Raw genomic sequence first — 17,260 nt, 5'->3', positions numbered from 1 at the left:
CAGAGCTCCAAGGCTCTGCAGAAGCCCTGCACGCTTCCTCCCCATGATGGAGGTGGCTAAAGTGGCTATTAAAATCAGTTGTTTTACTGATGCCACCTGATTCTTAATTGCTGAAGAAATGGAGAATGAAACCACAGAAAGGGCTTTCTGGCACTGGCTAAGGAAGTATCAGTTTTTGAGGTTAGAACAACATCCCTTAAAAATACGAATCAGAGTGGTCCTTTCAGGCTGCATCTTGATAGAGGCAGGCAAAACATTAGCAGACTGTTTTGGTGAAGACCAGTATAGTTTGTAATATATGTATAGAAAGACATGCACTCAGACATGTATAAAAATGAAAGAAAATACTCAAAAACCTGTATTCAAATTATCCTGCAACAGTTGAATAAATCTTAGTAAATACTATTTCCCTTTTTCATCATCAGTCTGAATGAGTCTTTTCTAATAAACTCATCACATGTTAAGCAGAATGGAAACACAATTTGCCAACTGTTTCTGAATGGCTTGCTTCATACACAACTTTTACTCTACAGCTGATCACTTACAACCTGGAGGCAAGCATCTTCATCTTAACACTGGGCCACCAAGGCTTTTCAGGCAGAAAAGAGTGTCTCTGGCCACAGACCCACACTCACTCCCATCACAATCCCAGAGCAATAAACACTGATGCCAAAACTGGTGATTCTCTTGAGACTGGAATATGCTTTCACAAATATCTGTCAATTATCTGAACAGTTGCCAACAATACCACCCTCTGAACCATTGCTAATCATGCTGCCATCTTCTATGCAAACAACTTTGAGTTTTGTCATCTATTTAAACTGCCTGACCAGCTTCACTTGCAATTCCATGGTCTAAGCAGATGAGAAGGGAAGACAGAGATTTTCATCTATAATCACTGGATGAAAATCAAAGTTCAGCTTAAAAGCATTCTTACTTATATTTAACAGTTTCTATGGAAAAGACTTTGACATAACCACCATAGTTGCAAAGAATACGGTCTCTGCAGTGACCTGAGCAAGGAAAGATACACCTGGAGAGGGCAATACATTCTTGCCTGCAAGACCATGTGGAGAATCTCCCTTGAGCTACACATGAAGCCCATGCAAGGAAATGCTCAGGGCGGTGGGTGCTGTACACGTTAACTGAAAGATGACACAAGTTGTACATAAGAAGGTTGAAGTCTCCAAGCAGTCAACAAAGACGCCAGAAAGTCCAGCTTTCCAAGGCAGGGATCTGTGCAGGCTATGACTCCTACGGGGCAAGCAGAACAGCTCACAAGGAAGCCTCTGCTGGGACATCCCTCGAAGCACCTCGCTCAGTTCCCTTCCCTGGGTTTACCCTGGAAAGTCATTCATTCCTCAAGATCCCAGATAAGGCATGCTGACAAGGTGCTGAATGAAAGCCCACACTGCCGCTGCTCGTAATCTGCCCTGCATCTACGCCTGCAAGCCTCCAGCACTCAAAACCCAGCACCATCCCCATGCTTTGCACTCACAGACTCCCAAGGAGCCAAGCCCTGAATTTAATGTTTCTGCGGCACAGCAGGGTCACAGCACACAATCCAGAGATGTTTTTCAGGATAGCATCCACAGTGGACTTCAATATGGGAATAAGAGCTCAGTATTCTGTATAAAACTTATTACCCCCACCCTCCCTCCACTTCCTCTGCTAGTGAGGATTGCTACAAATACAACTACAAAACAAAGTGAACAAATTAGCTTTTTTGATTACATATTAGTGTGCTTAAATGGACCAAATATCCATTTTGTTAGTTTGGAGTGGAAATGGGTTTAACTCTGGCTTTACATTTAAAAGCAGACAAGGATGGTGTGTGGAGAGAAGTCCCAACAGCTGCACTGCCAGCAGCCAAAAGACCCCATGCCCAAACAGCACAACAAAGCAAAGCCTTGAATTGTTTTGAGTATGGCTGTTCCTACCACATCAACTCAGCAACAGGTCTCCTTTCAAGGCTTTACTCATGGAGCCTTTCATCTCACGGAAGACCTCAATGCTGTTTAGTTGGAAGCTGAGCAATGCCTTGCTCCAAGGTTTCACAAGCCCCACCTGTCAGATTTTATATGTAAGTCTCCAGCTCCTAGAGTCATGTGAAAACCTTCCACCAAGACCACACACACACTGATGATGCAAGCATCCTCCTGATGGCAGAGAAAGCTTGAAACCTGGCCTCACAAGAATTAGGCATGGTAATACAGACACTGCCCCCCATGAGTAATATTAAATACATACATATATACACATATATACACATGCATATATATTTTTTTTTCTATGAATGCCAAGATTTTTAACAGTTCAGTTTACCAATACAGGTCAGCAAAGACAGTGAGTGTTATGAGATGCTCAGGCCAGTGTACTCGGGAGCTGCAGAAGACACAGCCTCACTCCCACACACAACACCTAAACCCATTCATCTCATCTTCACCAGTACAAAACACTTCATTCAGCTTCTCCACAAGTGCAAACATTTCCTTCCCAAAGAAACAACAAATTTTAGCACAGGTTCATCCCTTTTTGCTCTAAGCATTTAAGTCAGACTGCTAAGCTAAGTGTCTGAGCGAGGTGAGTAGTCCTCCCTGGGTCCCTCCACAGTCAATGGAGAGAAGCAGAAACTCTCTGGAGGGAAATTCAGGATTGAGATGCCTACAAGAACATGCACGTTACTAGCTTTGAATACTACACAGAACAGTAAAAACTCACAAGCAGTGAGGTTATCACAAGGAAACCATGGCTAATGAAAGAAGCTGACTATGCCCATCTCTGCTTCTAAACAAGGTCGGACTTCAGGGCCCCTGCTAAAATTACTCAGGATAGAAAGGCTCCCATCCATCACCTTATCATGAGGATACAACCTCATGCTTCCTGCCACTGAGAATCTGGGAAAATGCAAAATTCTACCTCTTATCATCAAATCAGAATTAATTTCTTCTTCCTATTTTGCCTTACTTAAGGGTTAAAAAAAAGCCCTCCTTGATAGATAGCTAAATTTATGTCTTGCCAAACTGAATGTAAATGCAAGAAACAGGAAGCTTTTACTTGGAAACTGGAATTTCAAGCACTCAGTGGCAAACAATGAACCAGAGAGATAAAGATGCAATGGCAATGGTAGGGGACAGACCTGCCAAGCTTCCTGCCCACACTGACTCAAGAGCATGTGTCCTACCATGATACGGACCAGCCACACCACTTGCTTTTATTTTGGTAATTGCTATTTGTTCCTGTGAAAACCCCTATAAAAACAAGTCAGAAGACTGGACAATAGTAGACCTGCCATCTCTTATAGCCAGATCTTTTACTTAACACTTTAGCAAAAGATGTAATCAGTGCATCTTTGTCCATTTATACAATTCTCTCTGCTGCAACGAGGATTGTATTACACTCTCCAGCAGCCGACAGATCAGAGCATCCAACCTTCCCCATCACTTCAAGAGATTGATCTGATACTTGAAAGCACATTTGCTATTATCTACTCCAGCCCTTTGGAAATGACATTACACAGATACGGGGGCCAGGCAAATATTGCCACTCTTTTATTATTCCTGCCGATCACTCGCTTATAATATCTGAGAAATCCCCAGGTCAATGGGATTACTTTATCTTCCTCCCCCTGCCTTTATCTCCTCCCTCACCCCACAGGTATCCATGTCCAAATGGGACACTTCAGCAGGGGGTTTGCTTGACCCGGGTCACTCGAAGGTCAAGCTTTTCACCACTTGCTAATGCAAAGCTTCCCCCCAGCCCTCTGCAGCCTGGGGGTCCGGGGCACCCCCTCCCCATGCACCCCTCTCCTGGCTGCGGGTGCAGATGGAGGCAGCAAATGCTTCTCAGTGAAGCTACACAAGCAAAATTCTTCCCATATGGAAACTGAAACATGTTTTATGTTTTTAAATAAACAAAGCAAAAGGAGGAGCTCCTGAAAAATCAGCTCAGCAGAGACTTTATTCCTGTACTAAACTTGAAGGATGGGAGGCTTAACTACTTAGGAGCAAAGTGGACTATATTTTTGCCTACCGGAACGAAGATCGATTTTTATTTAGATTGATTTTAAGATTTACATGTGAGAAATGAATACAATTGGATCAAATATATACTAAAACAAATCGTTGACTCCCATGAAAGCCAATAAAACCAAAACAAATTTCACAGGTCTCACCCACTAGCATTTGAGATTTGGTTTATTTCATTATTTTTTATGTATTTATGGAGCAGAAATTTGCTTAACTCTTATCCACTTTTCTTTTACTGAAACAATAAGACTCTGCAGAATATTTTCTGCTTGAATATTATCACCAGGATAGCATATGGCAAACTAGCAGCAGGCAGTTTATCTTCATCCTCTTTGTAAGCTAAAATTAGCACAATGCTTTTGCAACAGTGTATGATGTATTCAGACCAGTATGATATACCTAATGCTACTTCAGATTCATCCCTGGCTAACCTCCAATATCCAAGTAAATTGATTGCTAATTTTAACTGAGTATTAATAAGTTTAGCATCAAGTTGGCATTTATCAACTTGGGAGGCACTTTTAAGTTTAATACTGTCATTTCACCTACACCAAATGCAACAGTAAATAAAATTTGTGTATTAGTAACACATTGAATTTCAATTCATCTGTATGAGGCAATTCTGATTTATATTAAAACATTACATATGGGAAGCCATGCCGCAAAATTGAATAACTGTGTATACCCTGCTTTTCAGTGATATGATACAATTAATCATGGTGAAGAGCTGATAAACCCATGTTATGACTAACATGCTTCTCCTGCTGCAGCCTGCATTCCTGCAGACTGTTAGCTGGTTACTTTATGGAGATCAGATTCAACCAAATCACCAGCTTCATTTGGATCAAATTAAACCAAGTCACTAACTTCACATTTCCTGACAATGTGGCTATACCAGTCTTCTCTGCTTGCCAGTCTGCTCTTCAACCTGGTAAAGTATGGCCTCCTCAGGGGTATTTTAGCTGGGTTAAATATGTGGGGAGACACTAATGTTAGCACTGCTTGCTAATTTGTTTCTTGTGGCTGTAATGCCTAATGTAATGTAATAATGAACTTAGCACAACACTCTTCCTAAAGGAAACACAGGAAAAAGGCCCTGTACTTCACAAGAATGTTTGGTTTGCCACCTTTCTTGCCAGGTTCACAGAATAAAAAATGTGTAATAGTGGGAAGCAGTCGCATCCAAGCATGTGTATGAACAAACACACACACAAACTTTAAATATTTAGACGCTGACATTCAAAGATTTTGTGGCTCAGTCTGCTTAAAACAGCCCTCTGCTTTACCTACAGCCCATCACAAAACTGCAACATAGCACCAAGTTAAACTGAATGAATATTACCACTATTCTTGCTTTTACACAGCTGGCAGAATTTGCAAGGGTTACTCCAGACAGACACAGAAAAAAGAAAACGGATGGAATTCTGCACCAAAGCCTCTCTTAGGGCACCCTCACTGCCACAGCCAGAGACAAGAGAGGATGAATAGGAGATGCTTTAGTAAGTAAAGGGAGGAGTAGTACTGCATGAACATGTTTCAACCCCATTTTATTGCCTCTTTTCCAGTCCATGCAATTTGCCAGCATCTTATCCCCTACTCTTTAGGAAGAGGCCGCTACGTTCCGATGTTACAGTTCCCTGAAAGAAACTTAAATACAATTTTAAGTTATGACACTCTGCTTCAAGCAGTTCAGTTAATACTGACCACATTATCTTTTCCCCCGGCTCTACAAAGGCAGTCGATATAGAAGTGCATGTGCTATAACCCAGGGCCCCAAGCCAGAAGCACCACGGTTGGGTTTCTCCCTCAGTGTTGTGCCAGGGAGGGAGGAGATGCTCTTGGCACAGCAATGAGAACAACAAAAGGTTCTCCATCCTACAAGCCTTGCTTCCATGACCTTCACTTGCTGACCAGAGAGAACTAAGATATGCCTTCTTCAAAGTCCATCGGGACACTACAGACTCCAGAATATATTTAGCATGCATCCATGTGACACTAACTGCTATTCAGAGCACTGGGGGAAGATTTAAGAATCAGTTAGGTTACATCCACCACCTTTAGCTCTTTTCTGAGGACATTAACTGCTGCCTCCTAGTAGGTCTTCTCCTGCCTTCCTGCAAAAGATGCATTTACAGCCCTGAGATGATACACAGTACCAAGGCTGCAAGGGCTGTTGCTCTCCTGTGGCACAGGACCAGCCACAGAAAACCTAAGGAGCTAAGGGACAAGTAGTTCAAAAAGGCTGCCCACACTATAATCTTAATTACTTCTATGATGTTTCTTCTTTCTGACACCTCCACATTAGCTTCTGCAAACGGCAACCACGAAAAACTGCCTGCAAAATCTGTATCAGCTTTTCAACGCTCATGAGGAAGAAAATAAATAATCTATAAATAAATATATATATCTCTCTATATATCATCTGTGGCTATTAGACATCAGAGATACCACCTGGCGATGAGGAAGTTCCCAAGCCACAGAGTGCAGGAGGGTGGCAGAGGGACCTGGGGAGATAGTGCTTGCCCTGATGTGACACCGCTCCCACAGCATGTCATGGGCACAGCCAGGCTCTCCGGTGCCCTTTCTCACCTCCCGAGCCCTAGCAGCAGAAGTTCAAGCACGCCAAACCCAAGATGCAAATGCTGCACAGAGAAGGCATCATGGCTAAAGAGACAAGTCAGAGAGGTAGAAGGTTTTACCAACAACACCCTCACCCAAAGACCTGCCAGAGAAGCATCAGGCATTTACTTAGTCACAGCCTTGCAATCCCATACCAGCTCAGGGAGAAGAGACATTGGGCCTCTCCCTCTGGTATTCCTCACGGCACTGACTAGTGGGTCACCAGGCCAGAGGGAAGTGGTCCCTGATGAATTATACAGTGACAGGTGGCTCTGCCACCACTACAAACCGCAGGGCCTACCCCCATTGCCCACAGAAGGTCCCATCTCATTCAAAAAGAGAATAAAAAAAAGCCTGTATGCACCAATGTGCTTACAAAAAATGATGTCAGCATCTTACAGCGCCGATCCTATTAATTAATCCCTGGAAGAATGCCCCCTCACCCACAAACATATAATGTAATGCTAGCTTAATCTTACCTAAAAAAAAAACAACAATGCAATAAGATTACTAGTCTGACTCTGCTAACTGCTACAGCACTGCTTAATCCTGCATTTCAGTGCTTTAACAAGCTTCTACAATACTGTACGGAGTTTATCAGGGCAGTTGCCGAGACAAGGACTTATGTTTTAAACAATATAATTCCACCGCCTTTTGAGCTCTTCACGTGTAATGTTTATACAATGACTTTCATCCTGCAAATCTCAAAGCCTGCTGCCTGTTCCTGTTTCCACTGAAGTCTTTCAGGTTTCATACTGAAGCAGGATTAGAAATGAAGAAGAAATATATAAATACACACATACATATATATGGGGGAGTCATAGCAGGAAGATCTGCTGTGGCAGGGGGCTCATCCCTGCCACCCCCAAATGCAGCTGGGACAGGTAACACTAAACTGGCCCCTACCCCCAAAAAACTGCAAGAGAACCACGCTGCCCAAACAACCAGCTACAAATGTGACCTGTGAAAGTACTGTTCCCCCTATCCCTGCAATAACTTTGCCTTCATCCCCAGGCCACTCTCCCACCAGCACAGGGTGCCATGCTCTGGCAACACGCACCTGCAGCCACACATTTCCCAGTCTACGCTGGCTATAGACATATTAAGCTTCCCACAGAATAGGAGAAGAAAGCTCTGCTCCCTCCCTGTAATTATCAAATCAGCCCGAAAATGAGGAAGAATTGAGAATCCTCATTATAGCACATCATAAAACACAGCGAGGCCTCGCGCTCGCTGGATGTTATTGGCGCAGTCTGCCAACAAAACTTTACAAAGAGTGCAGGATTTCATGTTTGCAGAGATATTAAAGTCATAAAAGGGGAAATTTGTATTTTATTTTCCCACAGCCTAAATGAAGGTGAACCAAGCAAATTTGGCAGAGAGCGCTAGTCAGATGCCATTTCCCACAGCAGCGTGGTATTTTCCTCTGGGAATAAAACATTCTCCTTCAACTACTGTTTATAACTCTTATCAGTTCAACAGCAATAGAGCCATCAAGTCCAATATCTTGTGGAAAAAAGTCAAGGTCAACAAGTACTTGCATTTTCGTTTATCTTTAGCTGCAATTGCTACTGACATTCAATTGGGTAATAAACATGAGGACTGTCAAATGCTCTCAGCAAACAGGTGATCCAAAAGCTATCAGAGAGAAAGAGGCTACCGCCAGGTAATCAAACAATTCTGTTGCAACAATTATGATTTGAGTGCATTCATTTACAGAAGCAATCACCTGTCAAATTTGAATGAATAGCGTCAAACCATTCCCACCACCAGGGTAATAAGGGCAAGAAAATACAAACTATGTCTACTTTATTCCCAACAAAAGCATGCCAGCATCAGCAAGAGCCATAAAAAAAAAAAAGGATAAATAATAAAAAAAAAAATCCAGTTTCTTATTTCCTGAATTAAATTTTATAAAATTATTTTAACATAAAAACTGGGGGAGATCAGTCCAAGTAGCTCGATCTCATGTCAGTCTCTCTCAGGAACAATAACGGGTGTTTAGGAAAGCCATAAAGAAAGGGGGGGAAACACCAAAGTGGCTGTGCCACGGCTCTGACAAGCAGCACTTGGGCAGCTTCCTGAGCCAGCAGCTGCATCTGGACCAGGGTTTTTAATAGCTACAGAAGGACCTATTTTTCCACGAATTGGTCTAATCTCTTTTTGTCCCTTGCTGACCTCCGGAGCACACTGTAGCAATAAATTTAACCCACCACATAAAACATTTTTGTTTGTTTTAAATCTGCTAATGCTCTAGAAAGCTCCTGTGCCATGAACATGCACTCTCAGTTCTTCCCTTATGGGACAAGCACCCAGCTTCTCCATATAAAACTCATTATTTTAAAGTCTTCTCTTCCAAACTTAGTCATGTTTTCTTCCCCTCTCCCAACATTTCACGTGAGAAGTAGGAAAATGCAGCCCGATAGCACACCCTGTTGCATCACTAATGTGAAAACACTGCATGTTTATGAGTTTATACTCGTTGTCACAAAACGTTTCTCAAAAGCAGGGGCTATCTCAGGAGCATGACTTTGCTTTTTTAACCTCCAATTTAAAGAGGTCAATGACACACACCTGAAAGTCACACTCTGCCTGCATCAGACAGCAAAAGACCCAGCTGAAGCCACAAAGACCTGGAGAGGCAAATGGGGATAGGGCTGGTGCCTTCAAGGTGGAAAGCACATGGACCAGATGGGAAGCTCATTGGTTTCCATGAGCCACAGCAACCTAAAGGAGCATGACCAGGATGCATAAGGGAAAAAAGAACTCAACAGAATTTTTCTAAGAAACAGTTGTCTCAAGGAACTATTTTTCTAAATCAAACTGAATCAGTGATCTTCAGAACATAACTAAGGTCCTGTTAAAAAGGGGTATCTTGGACACTGGAAACTTCAAACCTATTTGTACAGCTACTTGCAACCAAACCCCTCTCTACCTCATCTGAAGAAAAAAGCAAGATGCCCTTCAGTCCAACACCTGAGGTTTTAGGTAATGTCCTAAGAGGTGATTTAGCACTGTGGTATTTTCTACCCCTTTTCCCTGCTTGGAATATTTAGGATCTTGTCCTCAGTAACACATCCAGGGCTGCGCAGACACACTCTGTGGCCTGTAAAATCCCTGCACTGATGATGCGATGCTCAGTTCAGGGTCAGAGCCATGTTCTTCTATACATATCTACGTATACTTAGACTTGTGCGCACAGCCACACAGATGTTTAATGGGTTAAACATGTTTAAATTTAGAAAAACCTGCCAAGAAAAAATAAAAAGGACTCCAGCACATGAATTTTGCTGCTTGATTGCAGACTGGATGAGAAGTCAGGAATATTTGTATTTCCATAGCCACTTTAAAGGTAAACAGTTCCCAAAGTCTTTTTCCCTCCTTTTACTCTGCCAGCAATGCCAGTGATCTTGCCTCTCTGCTCCCCTCCCAGCTGGAAGCTTTTCCTAAGCAAAGACCGAAAGTCGCATTAAACCGTGCTGAAATGGATGTGCTGGTTTTGAACTGCTTATTATCTCTGGGGGCTGACCTGAAAAACAAGTTGGTACTTAGATGGAGAAATTCAGGTTTCCCCTGAAAGGCAAATGGGAGGAAGGAAGGTTTTTTACAAGGAAAAGAATTCGTTTATGACTACACTACCCGCAATTTAGGCAAAACAAGCAACGTTTATAAGTATTTAAGTTAGCTTTGCCAAAGTGAAAAGCAAAACGCTTGTTAATAACAGACATTTGAAGCTAATGCAAATGATTAAAATAAATCCTGACACTGAGAATAGATTGATGCTCGAACGATGACAGACACCCGCTTCCAAGCAAGGACCCTCTCACATGCACCATACTGGAAGTATAACCCTGCCTAGCTGAGGCTCGGAGGCTTAATGCTGCTGAAATCTAACTTTAACAGCTGAATCAGGCTGATGAGACCCAAAAGAAAAAAAAGGAAAAGAAAAGAGAAACCAAACCAGAAGGAGGAAAAAACCAGTTTCACGCCCCCCGGCTTCAGAGCAGAATGATAAATTGACATCGTGTTGTTATGAGCATAATCCTCAACCACTCAATCACTGTTAAAAAATAAAACATGATTCTGGGGAGATAAAAATAATTAATGCTGGTGCTGCCGAAGAATACGCACCTACACGAAGAGTTTCAGATAAAGATGGGGCTGTTTTAAATCTCGTATCTCACGTCAAAGGAAGGGGGCACAGGTGCTCACGCTGATTTAAAGCAAACTGAGCACTGCCCGCTTGATGGAAAGGCAAGAAAAGAAAAAGGGATGGCAGAGCCTCAGCAAGAAAACTGATACCCCTCCGTTGCCAAACAAGCCTATTACGCTTAATTCGGGATTCACAATACATAAAGCACCAGGAAAAATACCGGGAGCTGCCCCTGTTGACTAATGCCCTGTCTTTTCTAATCGAGGGTCACATCCAGTCTAACCGATCGCATGATAATGGCATCAGAAAAGGTCAATCAAAGACAAGCCGAAGCTTCCACTGCCTGGCTGACCTTCGGAGCTTGTGACAAATTGCTATCAGTCAATGTCAACTAATGACAGCGGCTCTTTGGCTAATCAATTGTTCTAAAAATGATCAAGAAAACTACTCGCAGGACAGCTCATTTTCACATCAATGCCTGTGAAGTATGAAAAGCTCATTTTTTTTGAGTTTTTAATAAGCTCATAAGTAAAGCAGTTACTTGGTAACAGGGGTCACCTTAGTGAAAAGACAGAACCTTTGTCTGCCTTTTACATATTCTTTTATTACCATATTATAGTAAAAATATGCCATGCCATTACTATGCCAGAGGGCTACATAATAAAGTAGGTAATACTTTACACTTTTTTTTTTTCCTTTTTTGAGATAAATACTTCTGTGGGTTTGGGGCCTCTGTTTGGATGTAAATAATTGTTGATATACTCTCCACGCATTTAAATGCAAAGCAATCACCACCAGCACACAGGTGACATGCCCGCTCACTACTCACCTAAGCCTCACGTGACACAAGGGGTAGCAAAAGCCACGCTGAAAAATCCAGCGGTGCTGCAGGGAAGCTAAGGTCTAACAGCAGAGATTTTGTTCTTAAACCCACCCATCCCATGCGAGCGCAACTTATTCCAACTATTTCCGACAGAATTCACATTTGGTAGGAAAACCGCATGCTCCGAAACCCCCAAAGCCCTGCAAAAGCAAACAGACATTTCCGCCCTGGAAGGATTCTGTGTATAAAAGCCACCATGGACGTGCACAAAGGCTTGGGCTGTGGGACATGTATCACGCTTCTCCCTGTATATCAAAGGTGTGGCTGCGGACTGGAGGTTCGTCCATGCCTTCATCATACCTGCCTCTCCCAGCATCATCATCATCTGCTTCTCAAAGCCTCACAACCAGGCCACACTCGAATCCACGTTCATGCAATAGATACTACCTAAACAACAAATCCACACCTTTCATCTAAGGCTTGAGACGAGCAGGCACAATTACACTTTGCTTTTCCATAAGGAGAGCATTAGGCAAAGTACACCACAGGCCATCGCATCACAAGAAGCCTCCTGAGAAGACAACGCATTGAGAGGGAACAAGGAGCTATTGCTCCAGCATGGCACTGCTTTTTACTTGGGTTTACATCATTACTTGGGTGACTCACCTACAGCACCTGTACTGCCAAAAAGGATTTACCCCAAGGAAAACACCCCTCCCCAACCCAACTGCCCCCAAAGCAATCCCCCACCTCACCACTCAACATGGAGAAAGGGGGGGGTGGAAGCACTAAACAAGAAACATTAAAACTTTTGTTTTCATCGGAGAAACTGCAAAGTGACAGCAGTTTCAGGTTACACCCTAAACCTGCCTTGCTATGGTAGTTTTTCAAATTAAAATATCTTCTGTGGCCTCAGCCACTCTCGAGCCGTCCATAGGCAAGAAAGAAAGGAGGCAGGGCAACACTTAAGCTCAGCCATAATTGGAAGTATGTGAAAAATGAAGTGTCAGTTCGGTCAATAAAGGGCAAAGGTGAAGGGGAACTGCAGCCCAAACTCGGTGCGAAATGTGCTCATTAAGACACCCAATCCGCGGGCTCCTGCCCACCTATCCCATTAGTCATCGGCCATCTGACCGCTTCAAATGCCTCCCCGCTCTTATTACTTTTCTTCTCCCATGTTAAAAAAAAAAAGGCGAGCTGGTATATAAATCCTTGCTCAGTCATCTGGAACATAATGTGGCCCTTCTCTCCCCCTCCACCCGGCTCTGTCGCCTGCCTTCGCAGCCTCCAAACAACCGCCTTGAGATTCCCGGCAATAATAAACGCGATTGCCTTTTTGCCTAAAGGTTGCCCAAACTCCTACAAAAGCCTGGAAAAAAAACAAACTATTGCAGCCATTGATACATTTTTATAAAGAAATATCGCTGCTTTCTATTCCTGGCTTGAAAGAGCAACAATTATTTGGAGGTTAAAAAAATGTTTTGAACCCAGGCTGAGGCTTGCACAAAAAAATGGGAAAGAAACAATATGCACAAATAGGAGGCACTGATGGATTATTTTTCTTTTGCTTTTAAGCCATGTAGGAGAGATAAACATGTAGGAGAGCCTCACTCTGGATTAAAAGTGACTGTACCACGGCTTTGTTCAGTGTCCTCCTGGCCTCACTACTCGAAAAACAAACAAAATAGATCTGCTAATACCCCAAACTTGAATCTTTTAAAGTTAGAATATGCGGTAAGTTAAAGCTGTTCTGCACCCAAGAACTTGCTTCTCTTTAGTTTTTAATAGAATTTTACAAGTTCTCTCCCCACTGTCTAAATTCAGACCTCTTTGCATCATTTGATGTCAGACCTCGGAAGGCCCTTCACAATAACTTCAGAGCAACAGGAAAATAACCCATGAAATTTTTTCATAATATTATTCTGCATTCCTGTACTATAACCATCCCCTACGATGACACAATACCGGGCCTTTATAAGAGGTTGTGTCAACGTGCTATGCAATAACATATCCTGCTGTTCAGTGGCACGAGACCCCAGAACAGCTCCCTAGCAGTTAAATACGGATTTCTACAACAGATCGAAGCAGCTGGGAGTCAGTACTATTTACTAAGTAAATAAATTTACATGGCAGAAAAGACTTCAAAATGTGTACAGGAAAGAGCAACTCTCTCATGTTTTCAAAGGTAACGTGTTGTACATAGGGACATAAATAGGTTAAAAAAATGCACTTTGTGAGGATTAAAAGCTGTAATGAATCAGATAAAGAAGAAAAAATCCCCCAAAGTCCAAGAACAGGACCTCAACAGAGTCTGGGTTAAGGGTGGAGGAAGACAACTTTCATTAAGGGGCTTAAGCTTTCCAGTCTGTGTGCCTCTCTAAAAATGCAAAGCTCACACTCGCATTCTTGTGATACCTGCAGCCAGGTTGGAAACATGGCCCAGAAGGTGCTTCTACCTACCCCAACAAGGGAAGTAGGTTGTGGGAACAACCTAAAAATAGACAGCTTTAGAGGGTGATATTTCTGGTGATTAGTTTTGTTTTTTTAAATGGCAAACGCACTCTTGACAGATGGAACCAAGAGGAACTTTTACAAACTCCTAAAAATAGGGAAGCCCATAATACACCAAATATATGTCACACAACTTATGCATCTCGAGTTAACGCCTGTGCTTGCAGGCATGAGCATGGGGGTCCCGAGCCTTTTGCTGCCACCCTTCCGTGGAACCTGGCTGCTGAGGCAGTGCCACGCTGGCCACTCCTGCTGCCAAGAAAAGCATCCAGCAGAGGTGAGTACGTGAGTTTACCCATAGTGTTGCCACTCCTCACGTCAAGCCACAGAAGAAATTCCTCCAAATCACGCATTGTGAACTTAAATGTAATTAGGGAGAGGCAGGATATTTGCTATCTTTTTTCTTCTCTTCCCCTTTGGTCGTTCAGGATGGTGGGTTTTGACTTCTTCCCCATGTGGGAAGGCTTAAACCACGCTTTTTTTACACAGGGTGTATACACAGGCATGGGTGTGCTTTAACAAATGAGATTTCCTCATAATCTCAACCTTCAGAGGGCTTTGAGCAAACAACACCAGGAGCAAGGCTCAGCAATACCACCAACACCCCTCCCGCATCCCCATTCCTCAAAAACAAAAAGCTATTTCCATAGGTGGCACGTGGCCTGAAGGCAAGTGAGACCTTAAATAGAGACCTCCTCGACAGGGTCACCTTTCCAAAACTCCTTTCCCAAACTTGACCTGAGAGCTCCAGTCAGCAAATTCCCACTATTGTTCACTCTTCCCTAAAGTTTGCCTTCTCCATGAAACGCATCTACCAAGTGCTGGCAGCCTCCACAAACCATACTCAGCTGTCTGAACCAAATAAAGGATCACTGACAAGTCTTTCTGCAGATAGATATGTAAAATGGGATTCAAGCTCTTAAGTCCCTTTAGAAAACCCTTCCTGACAGAAGTTATAGCATGCACCTTGCTAGGAGCCAACCAGGACAGTGATGATAAAACATCAGATACGACTGGCACTCACCACTAGTAAAATGCCACATTTAAGAGAAAATGAAGCCTGAAAAATCTTTTAAAAGTACATCAGGAACTGAGTAGCTCAATTTCCAAAGAGCCCAAGCGTTTTAGGAGCACGCTGGCAAGCCTACCCACAGATGTTTTGTCCACGTACATATACACATAAACATGCGCACATCCATCTGATAAAAGAACAGCCCTAACCGAGTACAAAGAAGTCCTCCAAATATTTAGTTCAAAGACTATTTTTGCAGCAGCTTTTTCACTCTTAAAAACCCCATGGATTTAAAGTTTGCTCCAAAAGCAAGCGGCTCTAATGAACATGTTGACACCACTTCAACTATAGCATTGTGAACAGCACCACTAGAATATATACGTATACATACTTGAAAGAAAAAAGGCCCCCTGAATTTATGTTGCATATCATTTTCCAGTAAAAGTTAGAGGTCAGAAGGTTACCAGTTTCTGCCTCAGCTCTGAAACAGTTTACTATTCCAGGCCTCATTTTTACTAGGCTATGCTTGCGATGAAATCAGCAACTTTTCTTTAAACAATAAAGTGTCTCAAATACTTAAAATTCTATAAAGAGATGTTATTCACCATGTACGTTAGGTCCATGCGTATAAAAAATTAAAATATACTGGTTTAGTTTAAAAACTAATCTTGTTAAATGCAGACTTTGCCATGCTAATCAGTACTGTTCAACCTTTTTTTTGGAAACAGAATTCCTTTGTTGTCTAACAGCACTCGAATGAAACATGATCATAAAACCAGATTTAAAAGTATATACCTATTGTGAGTTCAGAGTCAACTTCAATAAAGCACTCTCTTTTATATTCAGATTAAGGATCCTTTTTAAATTTTAATTGCATTAAATTAACACTAAATCCACTGCAGTTGGTCTCTTTAGAAAAAGTATGAAGTATTTAAACAGCTTCTCAGAAAAAAACCCAGAATTTCAGCTTTTTAGACTTCGGAGCTTCTGAGTCAGCGTTAATCATTTGTGGTATGTCCCACTTCACTTGCACCAAGCTTGTTTCATACTTGTCCTGTTAAATCAGTTGCTCTGGCCTGGCACTCAAACAAAACATTTTTTGCATTCAAGTAAATTGGAATTGAGTAAAAATAGTAAATAAAAGCACTGCTCCAGATTTTGTAAAATGGGCCAGCTAACCACTTTACATGCAGCAAAGTTTTGACGGCATCTTTGAAATATTAGCATGCATTTCTGCAGTCTTAATTACATTTGCTTTTGAAGATTTCATCTTTTAACCCATTTGAATGAAGGGAAAAAAAAAACCCCAACAACTTCTCATTGCTTATTTTTATTAAGCATACTGCAAATCTGGTACATATGTTGCTCTAACACGTGCCTGCTGGCAGGGTCGAAGAAATAAAGATGCCAATCCTTCTTATAGGAGGAGATGGTAAAAAAAGTGTCAAAAAAAAGAAGATGGACCTTTCTCAGCACAAACCCCCTAATACCCAAGCACATTTCAACATCGGAAAGAGAGTAACCAGTCCCTGAGCGCATCAGTGACCTCTCGCCAGCTAAGAAAGCATGAGGGCTCCATTCCTACCTTGCTCACTGCTGTTGTCCCCGCTGTGCGATGTGTGTCCCCCGCTGGAAGGTCCGGGGGTTCCCCCGGAGCGCGTCGATGCCGTATCATCGTGGTCTCTGTTCCAGGAGGGCTGCAGGGCCCAAAAAGTAAGAAGTTAAAACCTAAGATGGGGAAGCAGCGCCCGTTTCGCATGTTCCTGGGAGAGCAGTCCCTATGCCCAGACCCGCGGGAAAAGGCTGGCAAATACATCCCCCAAATTACTCCTTTTCAAATGGCTGGATCGCCTCTCCCCAGCAAAAATAATATACTCTGGAATATGTTTACCGTCTAAATAACCCCAAGCTTTATTACCATAGAAAACAGAAACATTCCTGGCAAGGCGGGGGGAGCAGGAGGAGAGCCAGAGAGCGAATCGCTGGCACTGGGCTCCAACTATATTTTTAGCATCCGCAAACCCTCTGGCGTAACAGCCTGCTAGCTCCGCAAAGGCAGAATGAGAGCGATGGTCGAGAGCAGCAGCGTTTATATAGGCCTCCCATTCCTCATA

General features: G+C 42.7%; 1 protein-coding gene across 5 annotated transcripts in view; it reads right to left on the bottom strand.

The window, feature by feature from the left end:
• MEIS1 (Meis homeobox 1) overlaps nt 1–17,260 on the bottom strand; it is a 107,211-nt gene that overhangs the window by 62,933 nt on the left and 27,018 nt on the right. For all 5 annotated transcript variants that reach the window (XM_057423475.1, XM_057423478.1, XM_057423476.1 and 2 more), the window contains one exon: nt 16,732–16,843. In XM_057423475.1, coding sequence (XP_057279458.1) covers nt 16,732–16,843 — 112 coding nt within the window. The remainder of the gene's footprint in view (nt 1–16,731; nt 16,844–17,260) is intronic.

Source organism: Pezoporus wallicus, unplaced genomic scaffold (assembly GCF_028554395.1).
Source record: "Pezoporus wallicus isolate ANWC-B61680 ecotype Strahan unplaced genomic scaffold, APGP_CSIRO_Pwel_v1 contig_4191, whole genome shotgun sequence".
NCBI lineage: Eukaryota > Metazoa > Chordata > Aves > Psittaciformes > Psittacidae > Pezoporus > Pezoporus wallicus.
This window is presented reverse-complemented; position numbering and strand designations above follow the sequence as displayed.